The sequence below is a fragment of the Pelodiscus sinensis genome, chromosome 16, assembly GCF_052426305.1.
Source record: "Pelodiscus sinensis isolate ZL-2025 chromosome 16, ASM5242630v1, whole genome shotgun sequence".
In the NCBI taxonomy this organism is placed as follows: domain Eukaryota; kingdom Metazoa; phylum Chordata; order Testudines; family Trionychidae; genus Pelodiscus; species Pelodiscus sinensis.
This window is the reverse complement of record NC_143067.1, coordinates 10,767,504-10,788,590: the sequence shown is the minus strand read 5'-3', so window position 1 is coordinate 10,788,590 and position 21,087 is coordinate 10,767,504. Positions and strand designations below refer to the sequence as shown.

General features: G+C 46.0%; 2 protein-coding genes across 4 annotated transcripts in view; both read right to left on the bottom strand.

Annotated features, from left to right (window-relative positions):
- KLHL3 (kelch like family member 3) overlaps positions 1-21,087 on the bottom strand; it is a 114,462-nt gene that overhangs the window by 86,444 nt on the left and 6,931 nt on the right. The window lies entirely within an intron of this gene.
- HNRNPA0 (heterogeneous nuclear ribonucleoprotein A0) lies at positions 13,304-16,185 on the bottom strand. The gene has a single exon (XM_006139675.5). It carries the CDS (start codon positions 15,892-15,894, stop codon positions 14,971-14,973), a length of 924 nt encoding a protein of 307 aa, XP_006139737.2. The 5' UTR covers positions 15,895-16,185; the 3' UTR covers positions 13,304-14,970.

Here is a 21,087-nt window from a genome sequence, read left to right as displayed (position 1 = left end):
CCCACGCTGACATCTCTGATATAGAGCGGCAGCACAGAGTGTCAAGGGGCTCCTCAGGAATGGGGCTGGAGTGCACTACCTGCCGGCCCCACCCTTGCGGACTATAGAATAGTCAAGTAACTGATAAAAATTCACGACATTCTGTCAGAGGAGCTAACTGATAAACTGAACAAGTAGTCACTGGGAACCAGCTAGCATTCACAGAAGAGTTCTGTAGTTTGTAACCTATCCTTTAAACCAGCTCCTTACCTAATGACTGGAAGATAAGTCAACGTGATGCCAATATTTTAAAAGGGCTGTAGAGGTGATCGTGGCAATTATAGACTGGTAAGTCTAACGTCAGTACCAGGCAAAGTAGTTGAAAATATAGTAAATAATAAAATTGTCAGACACATAGATGAACATAATTTGTTGAGGGAAAGTCAACATGGTTTCTGTAAAAGGCTGGTATTGGCTACTGTTGGCAGACAGGCTACTGGGCTAGATGGACCTTTGGTCTGACCCAGTATAGCCATTCTTATGAGGTTAAGGGACTATTCAGTTAACCGATATTTAACATCCCTATTTTCAAATATCATCTGCAGCAGGAATCTTAACAATTCACAGCATCACCATAATCTAATCTAAAAGGAATTAGCTATAACACCATACAGTGCATGCTTTCTGCCGACTAAGTATTTAGTAAAATGACTCTCAAAAACGACCTGAGTTCACAAACCTGGCATGACCTAAAAGGGTTTCCTTCAGTGAAGGACTTGTCTATAGATCCCTACATGGTAAGTTAGGACACAGCAAGGTGTAGTGTGATCAGTGTTCCCTCTTTTTTTTTTTTTACTGAAGTGGAATGAATTTTCTTATGTGCACCAATGTGCAAGTGATGTGCGATAGGTGCACCCATATGGAGCTGATGTAACAAAATTCATGTGGTGGGAGTGGGATCAAGGTGTTCTGAATGTGGGAAGGGGCTCAGGGCTGGGGTAGAAGATTAGTGTGTAGGAATGTGAGGGCTCCGACGAGGGATGCAAGCTCTAGGGTGGGGCTTGGGTTGAGGGGCTCAGGAATGGGACAGAGGATTGTGGTGCAAGGGCTCTGGCTGGGACTGGAGATAAGGAGTTTGGGGTGCAGAAGGGAGGCTCCAAGTTTGGAGAGGGGCTCTAGGCTGAGGGTGTAGGCTTTGGAGCACAGGAGAGTGCTCAGAGCTGGGGGGCTCAAGATAGAGCAGGGGGTTGAGCTTGGGCTTACCTAGGTGGTTCCATGTTGAGGACAGCCAAGAGGGGCTCCCTACTGCTGGCCACGGGAGGTCTGCACTGGAGCTGGCAAGGAGGAACCCCTCCCTACCAGCTTTAGGGCTTGGGGAAAGCAATTTCTCCCCACTGCAGCCTGAGCCCCTGCATGGGGCTTAATGGGAAGATGTGTGATGTGCTGCTTAGAGAGAACTTTGAAAGTGACTATTCAGCACACTAGTCTGCCCGTGCTAACTCACCATGTAATCATGCCCTTAATCAGACTATGTTCCTTAAAACAGCAGTAGAGGTTAATAGGATTGAATAAATCAAACCCTGAAACCACACTTCAGTTGAAGAGATAAGGATGGGCCTGAAATAATCCAGTTCTGCTGCTCAACAACCTTGGACACTAATAAATCAGAAACACGTAAGACAGCCACACAGAGATGATTGGGACAGTCCACTAAGATAAAAATCTCACTTTCCACTAGAACTTTGCCCACCCAGAAAGCAGTCAAGGAGGACAAATGTTTTACAAGTCAACATTCCTGACTCCAGTCCCAGTTACAATAGCTCCCCAGCTACTCAGAAAGGCACATTAGCCTCCAAAGAGCAACAGATTTCATGAGATCTGCTGAGAGCACTGCAGTGTTCTCAGCCATTAGTGAAGAACATAATTTGGCTCTTCTTGTTAGGAACAAAACCTGAGGGACTTCAAGTAGCGTCAGTGCATTAAGAGAACCCAGCCATAGTACACTCAGTGTTGTGAAGCAAGAGTACCTACTTGGCAAAGTGCCCATTTCTAAAACGCAAATTTGGTAAGCGTGTCAGTGCTCCTCATCCCAATGCTAGTTGTGCATGGTAATCAGAGAGCCACCCAAGTGGGACATGATTGCCACTATGAGCCACAGCTGCCTCTTTGCATAGCACACAGTGGGCAGGTTGCCGGCACCTAGCTATTCTAGATTCAATAGGTCAAGCCATTACCACCACCATGTAACATGGGGAAGTGATAAAGCATTAACTACTACTGCCAGTGGGCTGGGGCTGAGCCTATGTCAACACTAGACCCAGAAGGTTGGCTGAAGGTACACAACTCCAGCTACATAAAACACGTAGTTGGAGTTGATACATCACCAAGCTCGACTTAAGGTATCTGCACAGTGGGACGTCGACAGGGGCAAACGCTCCCATGGGCTTCCCTTACTTATCACGAGGAGTTGGAGTACCAGCGCCAACCGCGAGAACCCTTGGTGTTCTTACTATACCCACTAAATCAAATGCCAGAAGACTGATCACCGGCGTGACCTGAGACACACTTCGCCAAAACAAAGACTAGGGATGTTAAGAGGCGGGTAATTGACTTAGTGTTGTATCGACTACACAATTAGTCGATAAGGGAGGCCCTCTGTCCCAACTTGCGCCAATCCAGAAGCTGCGGACCGGCTTGAACCAGTCCATCCCACTGTGGCTCTGCAATATAAATTTAGTAGGAGCTGGGTGCGCAGGCTTCTTACACAGAGGCAGCAAGAGCAGGGTCAGTAGCTGAATACTTGACTCAACTATCTGATAAGCTTAAGCTTATTGTGTAATTGAGTACTCGCTTGCATCTCTAGCAAAGACAAGACCACACTATCTCCATGGCATCAAGGTTGGTGATTCCCTATGGTGCAAGCTAAGGCACTCGGCCTGTGACATTGCTGCAGTGAGACAGATGCACCAAAGCCCCAATGCCTCCTCTCCATACTATGGCTGCAAGGAATCTCCTCCTGCAATGCTGATAGAGATTCATAGATTCCAGGGCAGATGGGATCATAGGGACAGTCTAGTCTGACCTCCTGCCTAATACAGGCCATAAGACTTCCCTGAACTGATTCCTGTTTGAACTACATCATATATTTTTAGAAAAAATATAGTAAAACTGATGTGTTCACCCACTTCTCTTCTGTTCCACTCCATAGGGCTGATACACCAAGGCTATGTCTACACTCGCGGCTTCTTGGGTGAGTAATATGCAAATGAGTCTAAGCGTGGAATATCGCTGAGCCTCATTTGCATACCTAATGAGCCACCATTTTTTTCAGAAGAGGTTCTTGCGCAAGGAGGAGTGTCTACACTGCCCCTTCTTGCGCAAGAAAAACCCTCTTACGCAATACCGTTCTTCCTGAAAAGTAATAGGTGTAATGGCATTGCACAAGAGGGTTTTTCTTGTGCAAAAAGGGGCAGTGTAGACGCTCCTTCTTGCACAAGAGCCTCTTCTGAAAAAAATGGTGGCTCATTAGGTATGCAAATGAGGCTCGGTGATATTCCACACTTAGCCTCATTTGCATATTACTCGCGCAAGAAGCGGTGAGCGTAGACATAGCCCAAGGGTGGAGAGCTACACCAGTGAGGAAGTATGGACGTGTTGGGGTGCTCCTTCTTCCCTGGAAATAATATCCTACGTATGAGGTACCTTTTCCTTCACACCAAAGTGCCAAGAGTGGCACACTAATGCACATGGACATCCCTTCTGCCATGGTATCAAGGGCACAGAATCAATGCAACAGTTCTCTTTCCCTTCAGACAGTCGCTGACTCAGAGCAGGGTAGTTTGAGCTTCTTTATCATGGCTCTAGGTTGCCCCATTTGAGGCACCAAGGGCACCTCCCCTTTTAGCACTGCTGCTTTGCAAGGCTGATTACACCAGCACACCCCTCTTCATAAGTGCTGATGCTCTGAGGGGAAGATATTGACACTCTCATCTCTCTCATATTCAGAGCACTGATGCACCCAGGCAGAGATGCAGGCTGTAGGATACTGCTAAGCCCAGTGAGAGGTACCAGTGAAACGTACTGAAACAGTAGCACTTACACAAAGACAAGGGTGCTGACCCCCATCTCCAAGACGATCACTGAAATTCTTGTGTAGATTCTGACCTTAATACCCTATCCAGGCACTCAGCCAATTCACAATGACACTTAGGTGCCATGGGAAAGTTTACTCACTTTGTGCAATATTGGAAGTTAAGATGTGTCCCCCTGCACATGCTCAGGCCGAACAGGTGCTACCACCAAAAGTCTGATTAATAGTGCAAGGGGTGTTAGCACACCAGAAGGGAATACCCATTTGAACACTCCTCAAAAAAGAATTTCAGGTTCCATCGGGATCACAAGACTCCAGCTGAACTCCATTGGTGTCTAAATTAACTACGTTCCTAGGTTTCTGCCTGCTGCCTCACTCTAGGTACCCCAACATCTATCTTCCACCTCAGAATGATCTACAAACCAGGGGAAGACTGATGTTCATTTTCCTAAGCCACATGAGGGGCCCAGTCTAGTTGCCAAGCTTAGATACTATCTTCTGAATTAGGTCTCATTCAAAATTTCACTGGAGGTTTTGCTGGTGCCCATCTTATAACGCTTAGCCCTGAGGTTAGAGCACTTCCCTGTGATGTGAGACTTCAGTTCAGTTTCCCTGTCTGCTAGAGAGAGGGATTTAACTAGGGATACCCCATCTTTCTACAACAGTAGTAGGAAATGAACCTGGGGGTCTCATTCCCAGAGGAATGCTCTAACCCCATGGCTCTCAGAGATACTTGTAGCCTTGGGGGTATGCAGAAGTCTTCCTATAAGTACTTCCATTCATCAAGATATTTATCTACTTTTACAATAGGCTACGTAAAAAGTACTCATTAAATCAGTACAATCTAAAATTTCATACAGTGACTTTATACTGCTCTACATACTATACACTGAAACAAGTACAATATGCATATTCTAATTGGTTTATAATTTTATGGTAAAAAGTGAGCCATTTTTCAGTAACGAGCTTGACGTTTGTATTTTTAGGTCTGATTTCGTAAGCAAGTTGTTTAAGTGAGATGAAACTCAGGGGCAAACAAGACAAATCAGAGTCCTGAAAGGAGTACAGTGGTCTGGACAGGCTGAGACACACTTCTCTAAGCAGTGGGCTAATAGTTCCAAGGTGGGTATAGCCATCAGCATCGCTGTCTCTTCTGACCATTTTGCAGCAGGCACCTAACTTACTCCCACAAAAAAGTGGTTTAGGGACCTAAGTCACCTGATTCCAAGCAATGGGTTCCCACTTGTGGTTTACCAGCAGATAAACACCTCCCTGCAGGCCAGACTTAGATGCCTATTTCTGTGAGGTGGACAGGAGTTAACCCCCCCGGCCCCATCACTAGCATTTCCAACTGGCAAGCCCTACCCAGCTCCAATGGATCGCATTCTTAGGCTCCTTACACAGTGAATGGGGGAGAAAGGTGCCTAGGTGCCTAACAAACTTGGAGTACCACAATATTGTTCCTATCCTGTAATGTTACAGGTGCTTAAGTTGGGATATTCAGTGTCTCAGTACCTAATGCCTAAGTCCCTTTGTGGATCCAAGCCAGGTTTGCGAATTCCGTCCCCTCATCACAGCAGATGCAGAGTTAGGCCAGGCTGCCATAGCCAGATGGGGGCCACAACCAGACCCAGGGACAGGATGCTGCAGCTGGATGTGGGCCAGTTCCCCCACCCACACCGTGACAGGGGCAGGACTGGCGTCAGGCCACTAAGCCCAATGACAGGGTCCAGATTGAGGCTGCGGCTGGCCCCCCGCAGCTGGATCAGGTTGGGCTGCTGTAGCAGCAGCCAGGTTAGGTCCACACTTTCTGTGCAAGGGTCTGGGCTGGTGTCCTGTGGCTCTGGTCAGTTGGAGAGCAGACTAATTTTAGGCTGGGGATGTGGCATTCCTTCCCTGGCTGCCACAGGTCCCTAGCCTGCTGGATCCTTTAACCTGCTGCCTGCCCCTGGCTGCTGTCACCAATGCAGCCTGCAGCACAGGGGCACAGCCCAGCTGGTTCAAGCAGCCCAGACAGCTGACTTTTGCCGGAGCTGCGCACGGGGGGCGCATGACCTTACTTTCACTTCCACCCTCAGCCATGGTACATGCTTCAGTAACAAAGCAACTGTCTTCATCAGAGTTACATGCAGGAAATATTTACCTGACAAAGCATTTCAACAGAAATTGATTTTCCCCACTCCAATACCTAACACTTCCAAGCAACAATGAGAAATTTTAAAAATTCACTGCTCAGACCCAAGATTGGGGCTCAGCAGCAATTCAAAACTAGGTGCAATTGGAATGACTGAAGCAGCCGATAAAAGATGCAGTGAAAGAACTACATGAAGTAAAGGTGGCATAAAAAAAAGGAGCCGGGAAGGACAGAATTCCAGTTAGACTGACTGCCACACAGGTAGCTGGAATGGAACATGGAAGAGATGGCTCATCGTGACAGCCATAACCACAGAGGGCTAAAAAACACACAGCTAAGGGAGTCTGAAGTAGTCTCACAACTGAGACTGATGACCCAAATAAAGAGAAAGTGCCATTTTTCACATTGCTTACCATGCATATTTGTAGGGCCCTACCAAACTCTCAGTCCATTTCACAGTGACAGGATTTAAAAAAAAAAATCACGTTTCATTATTTCAGACATTTAAACCTGATCCAACTCTGCAGGCAGTAGCACAGAATTAAGGGTGGCATGGTTTGGTACTGTCATTTCTGGGCTGCTGCAGGTGGGCTACTGCCTTCAGAGGTAGGCATCTGGCCATCAGCCACCACTCTACCATCCCCTAACTCTGAAGGCAGTGTAGAAAGAAGAATGGCAACACTGCAACCCACTACAATAACTTTGCAACACCCCCATGACAAGGGCGACCATATTTCCCTATGCCAAGCACAGGACATCTGGTAAATCGCTCGGATTTAAACAAGTTCAACAGCAATCAGAATTATGCAATACAAACGTTCAAAATAACATTAAGTTGACTGAGCACACATTAAAAAACATGCATTATAAGTTATAACTAATAATAGGTACATTAAAATATATACTTACAATTAATGGTTATTGCTCTTTAGAAGTGGCTGCCTTGTTCTAATCTTGCTGTCCATTAGAGGCTGCCTGGGAACGGTGGCAGAGGCCCCCTCAAGAACAGGGCTGAGACCTGCATGTTGGGGCACACCGGTGCCCCACGGTGGGAACTACCTGAGAATGGGGCTTCAGCCAGCAGTGGGGGTGCCAGAGAAAAGGGTTTCAGCCCAGGGAGGGTGCTGGCAGTCAGGGCTTCAGGCCCATGTTCTGGAAAGCTTGGCAGACTTCTCCCCTTCTTTAGTGTGCACAGGGAGGGACAATGCACACTACTGTCGTATCTGTTTTCTCCCTCGGCACCCTGCCTGACTACAGACACCATGTGCTGATGCCTGCTTTACCACCAGCCACAAAGAGGATGCTGCTGTGACTATGCTGACCAGGGAATTCAAGGACCAGCAGGGGGCCTGGAAGACAGCTTAAATATGGGGCAATCCCAGTAAAAATGGGACAGATGGTCACCCTACCCGTGACCCTCTTGGGTACTGGAATCCCCAATTTGATAAACAGTGGTCTCCTCTGTGAAATCTGATCTCAATTTTTCTTACTGCTATACAGAGTCACTTGTCCTAGACTTACTTTTTGTGGCCATGAACTTTGATCGATGACCTTTGATCATTTTCACAATTGCTACTGATTTAACATTGGAGAGCAATGGATATTTAAACATGCTGCTTTCAAAATTTGCACATGTAACATGTGTCAAGTTTGTAAACCCATTAACACCTTGATACTGAGTAAATACTGTTTATCCTTTGTTTTAATATTACCCATCTATAAATGCATCACAGAAACAAGTGTGTCAGAACTCAAGAGGTAACAGCTGGAAGATTCAAAACAGATGGTATTAGTCACAACCAGGCTTGGTATCTAGGTTTTCAAAACTAAGGAGCTTTGGGCTTGGTTACTTGGATGGCTGACAATCTGAGGATATATCTAGTGTTCTAAGCCTGATGTGTCCCTGTGACAGGCAGCAATAGTGGATAGTAACAGCCCATGCTAAGACCAGGTCAAATGCATGAGGGTAGTGAAATGAGATATTGCCACAGCTGTGTCTAGTAGAACTGACATCTGCACAAGTAGTAGCACCTATGGGAATCCAACTCACCCACCCCAAAAAAAATCTTAACCGTAGGCACACAGTCTAAACGTCTTTGTACCTACGCAGGATTCAGGCTGGTAATTATATCTTCCAGGAAAAAAGATTCAGTACTGGCCGTCATATCCGGCCAAACTACAGCTATTCAGTCTATTGCAGTATCCCCACTACACTCCTCTCTCCACCCTCCTTTGAGATGGTTTGGACACTTTTGAGGGAAGCAGAGATGAGGGGGACATTAAACGGCTGTTCAGATTGTACAACTAGCAGAGATCAGTTCAATGCTGAATGTAGCTTTCCTGTCCTTTTATAAATGAAGAAAATTCTACAAAGAATTCTTGGAGTAAAAAAGGGTGAAAAATTAGGAGTGAGATTGTCCAAGGAATCTCAAGAAATGGGTACCCAATTCCCTTGGCTCCTTTAGATATCCCAGCCTAGAACATACAAGAGCACAAGAAAATTTTCATAAGAAAACACTGCACTACAGCCTTTCATTTCCTCAGCTAACATCCACCCTCACCAAAAAAAGAGGGCAGCATGCAATTAGAAGCAACCTTTACATAACACACAATTGCAGTAGATATGCATATACTAAATACAGGTAAGCACATATTTGGTGTGTTTCAAAGAGTAATTATTAAATGCTATAAAAATGCAGAACTCAAATGATGGTCCATCTTCACAGCAAGCCCATTATTTTGAAATATAACAGGCTCGCTATTCCAACATCCCTGTAAGCCTCTTTCCACGAGAAGGGACATTTCAGAAAAGCGGGTTATTTCAAAATTTGGCACTGATTTACAAAATAAGCTATTCCAAAATAAGATTGAAATAAGATACACAATTCGCGTAGCTCAAATTACATATCTTATTTCGAGCTATGATGCAGCTTAGACGCACCCTAGGTGGGCTTTTCACTCCAACATCGGTGCATCATGTAAACATGGTATTTTAAAGGAAGCATGAAAATGTAAATCTACTTTTATTCTCTTTAAATAGAAAACGTACAATCAGGCAACTGACCTTGAGTATTTAAAAGTTATATATCAATTATCAGAAGCAATCATGCAGGAAGGTCAAACAACCAATGTCACCCTTTAAACCAGGGGTAAGGAACCTCTTTTCAGTCAAGGGCCAATGACCCACAGAAAAATCAGTCAGGCCACACAAGTGAGAAGGGGAAAAAAGCCACACTCACTGACATGGCCCTGAGGAGAAAGACACTCCCCATATTCCCCTTGTACACCAGAGCCTTGGGGGGCCCAGCTTAGATTTTGGGTGCTTCTGTCCCGCAGTTGGGCAGCAAGGAGGCTGGAGTGCTAGTGCAGGCACCCCAATGCTAGGGGGGAATCCCTGAGTCTCAGGGGCCGGATCCAGACAAGCCAGGGGTCGCATCCAGCCTCCAGGCCTAAGGTTCCCCACACCTGTTTTAAACTCTAGTTGTAGCTAAGGAAAGAAACTTGACTGCTTTGGTTTAAGTTTTCAGCCAAAGAGTAGGTTCACCCAGGGATTTTAACACAAATTTCACTTGAATTACTTTGTTCATTATGCCACATGAAATTCATAGATTATGTGATAAACTTCTATTGGTCAAAACCAGAGAATGAACACTATACCTTGAGAAAACTTTTATGGATGCACTCGTATGCATTAGTGAAGCATGTTTGACCAGACTGTGATTGTGAACATGTCTTTCCACCAAAATACTGTTTACTTTCTCCACCATGCACACAAGAGAGCATTAGTGTCGTTGAAGTGGGTTTAAAAAACCCCAGAAAAGTGTAAGCAGATAATTGGGGTTTGGAAAACCTATTAAGTATTAGGAACAAAAACTCCTCAAGTTTCCAGACTTCAGTAGGAGTTAGGCTCTTCAGTACACCCAATATCAGGCCTGTGTGCAGCAAAGCTCTGTCTACGCTGGCGTGATCTCGTGAAAAAGCAGCCGTTCTTGCACAAAAACTTGCTGCCTGTCTACACTGGCCGCGTGTTCTTGTGCAAGTAAATTGACGTTCTAATGTATAAAATCAGGGCTTCTTGCATGAGAACTCTGACGCTCCTGCTCAGGAATAAGCCCTCTTGTGCAAGAGCTCTTCCAGAGGATGCCAGTGTAGACAGGCAACATGAATTTCTTGCGCAAGAAAGCCCTACGGTTAAAATGGCCATCAGAGCTTCTTGCACAGGAGAGCATCTACACTGGCATGGATGCTCTTGCACAAAAGCACATGCCAGTGTAGACGCTCTTCTGGAAAAGTTTAGAGAACTCTTCCACAAAAGTTTCTGCGTGAGAATGTGCCAGTGTAGTCATAGCCCAAAAGAAATGTAATTACATGATGGTACTGACAGTTGCAAAGACAGGGATGATCAATCAGTGCACTCATCTAAGGCTACACACAAAAAAAAGTACTAAGACCTAGTGATTATAAAAACACCATGCATCCACACAGTGGTACACAAAATAAAGGGTGAGGGTAAAGGTAATACGATTTGGAATGGACTGTTTCAGAAGGATTAAATATCATTTTGGCCTCAGTGCCAGTGAAGGCGGATTAGCTTAACTGTTTCAGCTAGTCATTTTAATACTGTTTCACAGTGCATATTGGTGGCCTTTTGACACTTCCCAGAACATACTTTTTTTGGAAGCAGAGTTGGCCACTGAGATACTTAGAACGCTGCAGCTGAAATTATTTAGGACAGTATTAGAGAAACAGAACAAACCTAAAATGCTTCACAATGACTGTTGTGTGCACTGAAACCTTTTATTCAACACCCTACCATGCACACAAGCCTTGTCCAATTAAAGAAACCAAACAGTTGGGGGAGAAGCAGGACAAGGTTCCATTTTAAAAATGTGTACTTGTGTCTGAATCAAATACAGATCAGTGAGCTACAAAATTTTTAAAATAAATCGGAGAGGTGCATCACCCATGTGAGTTATTTAAAAAAAAAATCTGTGATGTAAACTGCCTTACATACAAGAGAAAATAAATGGCTTATTTGTAGAGATGATATATTAAATAGGCAAGCTGTTTGGCAGGGGGGGTTATAAATGCATAAGTTGTCACTAAAGGTTTTATGCACTGGGTTTTAAGTGAGAACTAATAAATCACTGAAATGTTTAAGCTAATGGATCAAGTGCTATTAACTAGAAAATGTTGATATTCAACAAATGAAAAATCCCTTTGAGGTACAAGTTAAAGCAACCCAGTTTATAGAAATACCTTCCCAATTGCTTAGATTATAAAATATCCCTTCTACTTTTGGTACTTTGTTTGAAAAGCAGACTATTGGTTTCATTTTCTCACACGCAAGCCTAATACAATGTTGTCTATTTGTAACCAACAAAAAGGTTTAAACCATAAAATCTGAAATTCTGAATTTCATTAAACACTCATATTAAACTTTGCTTAATGAGACTATTGTTTAAAACTAACATCACATCTTCTGTTAGCTCATCTTACTGTTCCTTTAAATTCCCTGGGTAGTTTTACCCACATAAGAGAAACAAAGACCAACTACAGAGGAAGTGTAATCAAATACACCAAATAAACAAAGTAAAAATTTGTTCCCCAATTAACCCTTATGAGTTACTTGTATCAGTAGCAGGTGAAATATTTTAACACACGTGTGTGATTTAAAATGGGGTCCTTCTAATACACAACATGCTTTGACCAATCTTTCAATCCAATAGGGTTCACTGGAAAGCTATACTATTAAGAGTCCAATTTACCTGAACCTCTGAAGATAGGTTCTTTGCAAGTGTTTGTTCTCTTGAGAAGCAGTCCCATCAATAGAGGAACTATTTGATTCTCCACAGAACAATTCTTACAAAAAGTTATGAAATAAGTTGTAAGAATTGATGATAATTCCTTCATATCTCCCTCATAATATAGGTGCTTTCCGGGGGGGGGGGGGGAGAGCCGGTTCGCCTTGCCTATAATCAAATAGTAATTTTTCAATATACCATTTCTTTTTAGTACAAGTCACTTGACACACAAGATATGGTAGGCATATTGTAAAGTTACAGAACTGTCTCTGCAAAGCATTTGCCTAACAATCAGAGGACCACTCTAGAGTACAAAAACAGTTTTAAATGCATCTCCCAAAACAAGGTTCTTCCCTGCAATGCTTAAACAAAGCAAACTTTGCAAAGGACAGAATTGAACCTGATTTAAACTGTCTCCCCAAATCAAAATGGAATTCAATGCTTTTTTGAACCACACTGGGACAACTGCATTTTTTTGGGTGGCCCTTTGCTCTAACTTCAGCATGTTTCTCAAGTGTAGGAGGAGGTAATAGAAGCCTTTTAAGTTAAAAGATCAATAAAACCAAATCAAATGTTTTTGTTGAAAAGGACAATTGGCAAAGCTAATTCAATGTAATGATTAGCAAGCTATTGCAAGATACCAAATTTACACTTCACTTCTGCACTTTCTAAACTACTTAGGCTGGTTCAGGACAGTTATGAATTTCTGGGGTCAAATGTGCATTTTAATTGCAAGCTAGATGACTTAACACCTATTTTGTAAAGCATAAAAGTCTAAAAAGTTCAAACACTGTGAAACTTTCTTTAAGTTTAGTTACTGATCACAAGGCCAAGAAAGGCCTCATTTTGAGGAGTCAGTTCCACTCCAGACCTTTAATTTAGTTTGTCTTAAAAAAAGTTTTAAATTAATCTAGTCCAATTGAAGATAGAATGCCAATTTTATTTGAAATCAGGCTTATTGTAACTCATCAACTGATCTTATTTTGATTTAGCATAACTCCAACTGAAATCAGTGTCCACGGAGTCACTGATTTTTTTAAAACAATGATTTGAAAGTTACACATCAAAATGGGTGGAGTTCATGGATTTGTAGTGCGCTATACTACTTCCATTTAAGACAATGGTAATTTTGCCATTAGCTATAATGGAAGTAGGATCAAACCCATGGAATGCAGTGAGAAAACAATATGGTTAAAGGTTAAACATTAAATGCTTAGAAACCTGGAACCAAAGTGACTTTACAATTTTTTTTTTTAAATCCATACCCCATGTCATACATACTCTCACTCAAGCATGTAAGGAATTCAATTCTTTATTTGTGATATCCATAAACCCATAAACGATGCTATTCTATATTTCTATCCAGGAAGGCAGATTTCCCCTATAACATTATGCTTTTTTTTTTCCAAATAAACAACAAACTTTAATTCTATTGCGTGAAAGGGCTACAAATATACATTTGTTAATCAAGCAGACTACACAGATATTTTGCTTTACAACTGGCACCTATGTTACCGGTACACTTAGCTGGCTCATTCATCATAGCACTTTGCCCAAACAGTTTAGATTATCACTTCTTTTGAAGGATGGGCAGTTGTAAGTTTTAGAAATGTACTGAAGCAGATATTTCAAATCCATTTTGTTTCAGTCAGTATGCAGGGAGCCCATCTTTAGTCACATGCAGATTTGATTTTTATTTCAGTCTACGCCAATCATTTAATGGCATATGACACCTTTCAAAAAAATCTAGTAGAGTTGTTAGCAAACAATTTTGCCTCTGTTGTAACGAAGCCTACAGCAGCAGTTCTGCCATTCTGCCAGTAGATGGTGCTGCAAAGGATACTCGGGAACTTTAACGAAGGACAATAGTTCAGATCAAGTGAAGAGTCTGTTTTAACCTGGTACTATGAAAACAAGTAGGCATTTAATTGAAGGAATAAATGTTGACCCTTTCCTGTAGCGAATCATTTACAGACAAGCCAATAAGAGGATCTGAAACTAAGCAATTGGAAATTTTGAACATTTTATATGAATGAAGCACATGCTTAACACAAACTATTTCTTTAGAACTACACAGTACATACGTTGATGGAAAAGTCCTATAGAAAAAATTGACCAACCATGTCAGCACGTCAATCAAACTGCCTAGTACAAGATGGTGGATGCACACAAACTGCAAAAGTGAGAATGAATATTTAAAAAACATACCACATCCACCAATTAGTACTTCAAAAATTTGTCCATAAAGTGTTTGAAAACCAATAAATCCACTAATGGGACAGCAAAAATAGTAAATTAGGACCTTTACTGGCAATAAAGTCTCTAAATACATAGAGAATTAAAAGCAGAGGAACAATACTTGTTTCAAACCCAGAAAAGCCTTAAACCGTACGGAATGGATCCTAGGAAAAAAGTTAGACATGTAAAGGTCAATGAACACAATGATTTATTTAAAAAATAAAAAACGTAAAAACGATTTTTTTCCTCCTTTACAGAAATGTTAATTTCAGTCATGGGATCCAAGCAGATTTTGTAGGGGAAAAAAAATGTAGTAGCCAGGTATCGAGTCCTTACAACAAAGTAAATTCCCCCCCATCTTCCTCCCCCGTTTTTACTTCAGAATCAGCAAGACATTTCCCACCCCCCACCCCAAAAACAAAATTAAAACAAGACATTTTCATTGCTAGTATAAAAACGACCAAGGTCCAAGTAATAATAAAAAAATAGAGTCCATCAATGACTGTAACACAAAGTATGTGTGTGTGGGGCCCAGTCCATCTTCAGAGAGAAAGAAGTGGCACAGGCAGAGCACCCCCAGAGGGCATTTAGGAGCTGCTCCCACAGCAAGGGAGGCATTTACTAAGAACTGCCCTTAGGCGAGTGAGCGGAGAAACCATTAGAAGGTGCCCCGTAACAAAGGGAGGGCTCTCCATGCCACCCCCGATGGGTATGGGCGCTCCCAGTTAGAAGGAGCTGCCGCCATACCCTCCCCCACCATAGCCTCCTCTGTACGGTCCACTGTTACTGCGCCCTCCCCAGCTGCCGCCCCCTCCTCCTCCGCCGCCGCCGCTCTTCATGGGGCCGTAAGAGGACTGATGCTGGCTGTAGCTGCCGAACCCGCCGTACCCGTTGCCATAATCTCCGCCTCCACCACCTCCTCCGTAGGAGCCGCTGCCGTAAGACCCGTAGCCGCCGCCTCCACCATAGCCTCCGTAGCTATTATAGCCGCCGCCTCCTTTGGAGAGCCCGTTGTGGTCCCGGTTGCCGGATCCACCGCCACCCCGTCCTCGTCCTCCTCCCCTGCCGCCCCGAGAAGGCCTCGAGGAGCCGCCGCCTCCGCCTCCCGACTGGATGTCCTCTTTGGGCACGGCCTTCTTGACCTCCACGCGGTGGCCCTGGATCGGATGGAACTTGACCACCGCGGCCTTGTCGGCGGCGTCGTGGTTCTGGAAATAGACGAAGCCGAAGCCGCGCTTCTTGCCGCTCTGCTTGTCGGCGATGATCTCGGCCTTCTCCACGGGGCCGAACTGGCTGAAGTGCTGCACCAGGTCCCCCTCGCCCACGTCCCCCTTGAGGCCGCCCACGAAGAGCTTCTTCACCTTAGCGTGGGCCCCCGGCCGGGCCGAGTCCTCCCGGGACACGGCCCGCTTCAGCTCGACCGCGTTGCCGTCCACGGCGTGGGGGGAGGCGGCCATGGCGGCGTCGGCCTCCTCCACGGCTGAGTAGGTGACGAAACCGAAGCATCGGGAGCGCTTGGTCTGCGGGTTGAGCACCACCACGCAGTCGGTGAGGGTGCCGTAGGCCTCGAAGTGCTCCCGCAGCCCGGCCTCCGTGGTCTGCACGTTGAGGCCGCCAATGAACAGCTTGCACAGCTGCGAATTCTCCATGCTGCCGCCGCCGCCGGGGCTGCGCCTGGGCCTGGCGCCGAGACTCCTCCTCCTGCTGGGGGGCAGCGCGGGCCTCTCCACGTACAACGAGCGCCGCAACTTCAAGACAGCAGCAGCTGCCGCGGCTCCTCCTTGGCCTCGCCTGGGCTCGCCTCGCCAGCGACCCGACCGCCGCTGGTTCCACAGAAAAGCGGCCTGGGGGTGGGGGAGCACACCGACACGCACAAAATGGCGGCTGCTACTCCTCAGGCGCTCGGCCGGCAACTGGTGCTCACACAAAGGGGACGCTGGGAGCCCCGCCCGCCGTGCCGCCGTAGCACCCGCCCTCAGCGCACACTGGGCCAATAGAAAGGCGCAACAGCGGACGTGAACGTGTCACTCACTAGAAGGCGGGGCTTCGTGCCTGATTGACGTCTCCAGGACTAATCGGATGACGCGACCTCCGCCGCGCGTAGGCAAGAGGGAAAGAGAGGGTGGGAGTGAGATAATAACTGACGTCCCAGCGAGCCAATCGACTTCCTGTAAAGCAGAGGGTGGAGAGGCGGGGCCTAATCAAGAATCGACTAATAGGATTCGGCAGCCTCAACTCGCGCCGAGAGAAGAGGAGGGAGGGAGGGACCGACTTGAAGCTGCGATAATGCGTCAACCGCGAGGCCGTGAGCCAATAGGTCTCCTCCTTCCCAGTCGCGCGCTTCCCACTCCCCCCCAACAGCCCCGCCCCCGCGAGTGGGGGAAGGGCGTCGCCTAGCTTTTATGGCAGGCCGCGCGGGAGCGTTTGAAAAGCTGACCGTTAGGCAGCAGTTTCAGTTACAAGTCCCTCTCCCCAATGAAATGAGAGAGAGGCCGCCCCCCCCCCCCCCCCAGCACGGGCTTGAAGCTCCCGCACCTCGCCCGAGAGACGGGCTCCCCTCAGTCATACCCCCGCCCCAAGCACTTGCCCCGCGGTGAGAGCAGCCGCCTCGGGCCTGGCCAGACTCCTGCCCAGCAAAGCTTCCCCCACCTGCACTGGGCCTGGGCCGCGGAGGGGCGGCTGAGGCAACCAGCCATGTTGAAGCGGATAAACTTGAGGGGACCCCGCCCAGGGCCGTTCTCGTGCCTGCTGCGAGCACCGCAGGGCCTTGCTCCCCGCGCCCCCTGGAGCTCGTCCCTTGCGGCCCCTGCCCCTGTGCTGAGCAGCGACTCGGAGCTGGCTCTCTGCGGGGCAATTCATGGCTGCTCACACCGTGCTCCCCACTCCCCATCCATCTGTCCCATTGCTCTGCCCCCCCCCCCCCCCGGCCTGCCCTGGGAGATGATGGAGGCCAGGGAAGGAGCGGGTTCCAGCTAGCTCGGGGGCAGAGGGATGGGCTCAGTCACACCTCTGCTGCTGCTGGTGTTTGGGAAAAGCAGCGGGTGCTGGAATACGCTTTAGCCTTGTCTAAAGTGGCTTCCATTATAAGCCTGGGGGTGCAGAAGCAACCCTAGTTCAGCACCTATGTACTGAGGAGCCAGGAGCAAGGGGAAAACATGCTCTGTGGGGGTCAAGGTGACATTTATAGGCCCCCTTCCTTTGATTAGTGGGAATCTGCCTAGGATCCTTTGGTGGTCCACTGACACCTGGGACGGGGCCTTGCCAGGCTGTGAGGCGTCTGCCTATTCTCACGTTTAATTTCCTATCATAGCACCTAGGCATTTATTTTATTGTGCTCCTTCCTTCCCATCTGGGTTGAGTTATGGATTTGTACTTTCCTACAACTCATTATTTTCACATTGCTTGTCTTGGGGTAGGAGTAATGGGTCCAGCCTATAAGAAAGATATTTCCTTACCTTTCTCCTTGGCTGTGTCCAGACTCAGGGGTTTTTTCGAAAAAAGTAGCCTTTTTTCGAAAAAACCTCACCTGCGTCTAGACTGCAGCTGCGTTCTTTCGAAATTAAATCGAAAGAATGCGGCTTTTCTTTCGATTGCGGTAAGCCTCATTTCACGAGGAAGAACGCCTTCTTTCGAAAGTTCCTCTTTCGAAAGAAGGCGTTCTTCAATGTAAATAGGGCTTCTTCGAAAGAGAGCATCCAGACTCACTGGATGCTTTCTTTCGAAAAAGCAAGCCGCTTTTTCGAAAGTTCAACGTGCAGTCTAGACGCTCTCTTTCGAAAGAGCCTCTTTCGAAAGAGGCTTGCAGTCTAGACATAGCCCTTGTTTTTTAATGGACCAACTTCTGGTGGTGGAACAGACAAGCTTTCAAGCACCACAAACCCGAACTAGGAATGTCAATGAGTAGTCAACTAGATAATTAACCAATAAGCCTAGGCTTATCAGTTAATCTTGTTGACTACTTACATCCCCCCACTTGCTGCCTCTGTATCAGAGGCAACAAGAGAGGGAAAGCAGGAGCTGGTGCTGAAGGGAACCAGCTTAAAAGATGGTTCCCCCAACACTGGCTCCACAGTCTGCTGCCTCTAGCAGAGGCAGCAGCGAGGGTGAGGGGAAGCTGCTTCATGGTAGCAGCCCCTGTCCACAAGGGGTCCAGGGTACCCACAGACAGTGGCTGCTTCGCATCTTCGAGGTAGCAACCCCCAACTGCGGGAGAGGGTCTGAGCTCCCTGAGGACAGGCTGCTCTGCATCTCCTGGAGTAGCCTCTGTCCATGGAGAACATGGGACCCTCACGGACAGGGGTTACTGCCACCCCACTCTGCTGCTTCTGTATCAGAGGCAGCAGCGTGGGGTGCCAGGCAGCCAGTCCGTGAGGGGAGCTGGTTTTTAAACTGATACAGAGGCAGCAGAATGGGGTGAATGGGCGCTCCCCGGGTGTGGAGCCAGGAGCGCACTGGTTGCCAGCCCTGCCCCCAGGTACTGTTGAATAATTGTGTAAGCACAAAGATTTCATGTGGTTACACGACTACTCAAATACCTGCTATCTAACATCCCTAACCAGAACAAGAGGGCTGTGTCTACATTGGCAAGATTTTGCGCAAAATCTTGCCACCTGTCTACACTGGCCGCGAGTACTTGCGCAAGAACACCAACGTTCTAATGTATAAAATCAGTGCTTCTTGCGCAAATACTCTGACGCTCACGCTCAGGGATAAGCCCTCTTGCGCAACTGTTCTTGCGCAAGAGGCCAGTGTAGACAGGCAATGTTAATTTCTTGCGCAAGAAAGCCTGATGGCTAAAATGGCCATCGGACCTTTCTTGTGCAAGAGAGCGTCTACACTGGCACGGATGCTTTTGTGCAAAAGCACATCTCTTGCGCAAAAGCACATGCCAGTGTAGACGTTCTCTTGCGCAAATACTTTAACGCAAAAACTCTTGTGTTAAAAATATTTGCTCAAAATCTTGCCAATATAGACGTAGCCGAATAGTGCCTGGGAATTAACTATGAGGTTAGGAAGTTGTCCCATTGCCTAGCAAAGTATGTCCAAGATTAAGTGGGCCACCAAGGGATCGTAGCTTCTCCAAGAGATTCCCACTAATCAAATAAGAGGAGCTTGTAAATGTTGCATAAACCACAAAGAGCAGTAAAAGATATTCTATCACCCACCTTGCCTTTTACATTTTAAAACCATTTTTCTTTTCATAGCCCTTCTCTATTCCCTGTTTTACTATATTCTCTTGTTTATCCCTTTTGCAGCTCTCCTTACCCCTTTAGGTTCATTTTTACTTCCCTTTCATGTATGCAGTGGTGTTATAGACGTATCAGTCCCAGGATACTAGAGAGAGTGTATGGGAGAGGTAATAATTTATTGGGCCAACTTCTGTTGGTGAGACAGAGAAGTGTTGGGGCTTACACAGAGCCCTTCTTTTCCTTTCATACAGCTCTCAGTCCCCCACTCTTTTTTTGTTCTTCCTGCCAGTGTTTTCCTATCCAATTTTCCAATCTATTTCATACTCTTCCCCTCGAATCACTATTATCCCTTAATTGGCTTAGTTAGTTCTCAATAACTCAAGCAATTGGCACTTTCTGTTTTGCTAATGGGTCAGGCATACCAGTTCCAGTTAACCAGGAGGGACTGGAGCAGCCCCTGCCTGCCACGGACAGGGATTTACTCCAGCCCCACAGGGTCCACCGCAAGCAGGGGCTGCTTCAACTGGCTGGCCACAACAGCCCCTATCTATGGCAGGCCCAGTCTTGTCACAGGCAAGGGCTGCCGCGGGTGGAGAACACCATTCCAGACCAGTGGACTGAAATGGCACTTCTGCCTGCCCCCATTTAATCAGTTAACCGGTTAAACTTAACATTAACTTGCTAACTAATTAAATGGGATTTTACATCCCTAACACAAAATTATTTTTACATTTATATTGATTAGACATTGCCAGCTGGAATGCTGATGCTCTGGATGTAATTGTTAATTTTTGTCCACGGGACAAGTTTTCAAATAAGCTAGATGTTATGGAGCAGGGTGACCTAGATTCTGCTTGTAAATCACAGATTGTTGTTCTGCTATTATCTTTCTTTGAAGGTGAAAAAGGAGAGAAAATAAATAAAATTTCACCAAAATGCTCAAGTGCCTGAGACCCAAGACTTCCAGATTCCCATATTAATTTAAACTCTTCTTTGATTATTTCACCTGATTCCTATTCACTCTAGTCTCTAACCCTTGTAGTACTCCCTAATGCTCCATTGCATAGTTCCCATTTGTGCTCCACTACACCCCTTGTTACCTCAGACATCCCTTTGTATTTTTACTCTTTCCAGTCCCTTGTTTCCCCTCTTATTTTCACCTACATAGGATCCTTTCTCCCACTTTGTCACCAGTGTATAGTGCACAAATCCTATACTGTAGTCCAGGCAATTGCTTCATTAGAAACAGAGTCCTTAAACTAGAAAGACTGGCTTCTTGTCAGTAAGGGTTCCAAAAACTAGCAGGAAGTGTGAGGAGCTGATCACATGCTTCAGATATACATGCACTACAGCAGCATAACCATGGCTATAATCCTATAGCGTAGATACTGATTATAGTGACAGAAGGAGTTTTCCTATTGTGTAGGAATTCCACCTCTAGCTGGGTGAGGGAGGCATTCTTCTATCTACCTACTACATCTATAGCCAGGAATTAGTCCAGAACTTCTACAACACTCTGAATGTGGATTTTTACAATCCTGAGTTCTGTACCTATGTCAACTCAAAGTTTTAAATGTGGATCAGGCCTGCATGAGCATCTGGAGCACCATGTAGCTGAGTTACAAATCAAAGTCCCTTGTACCATGATAGCTG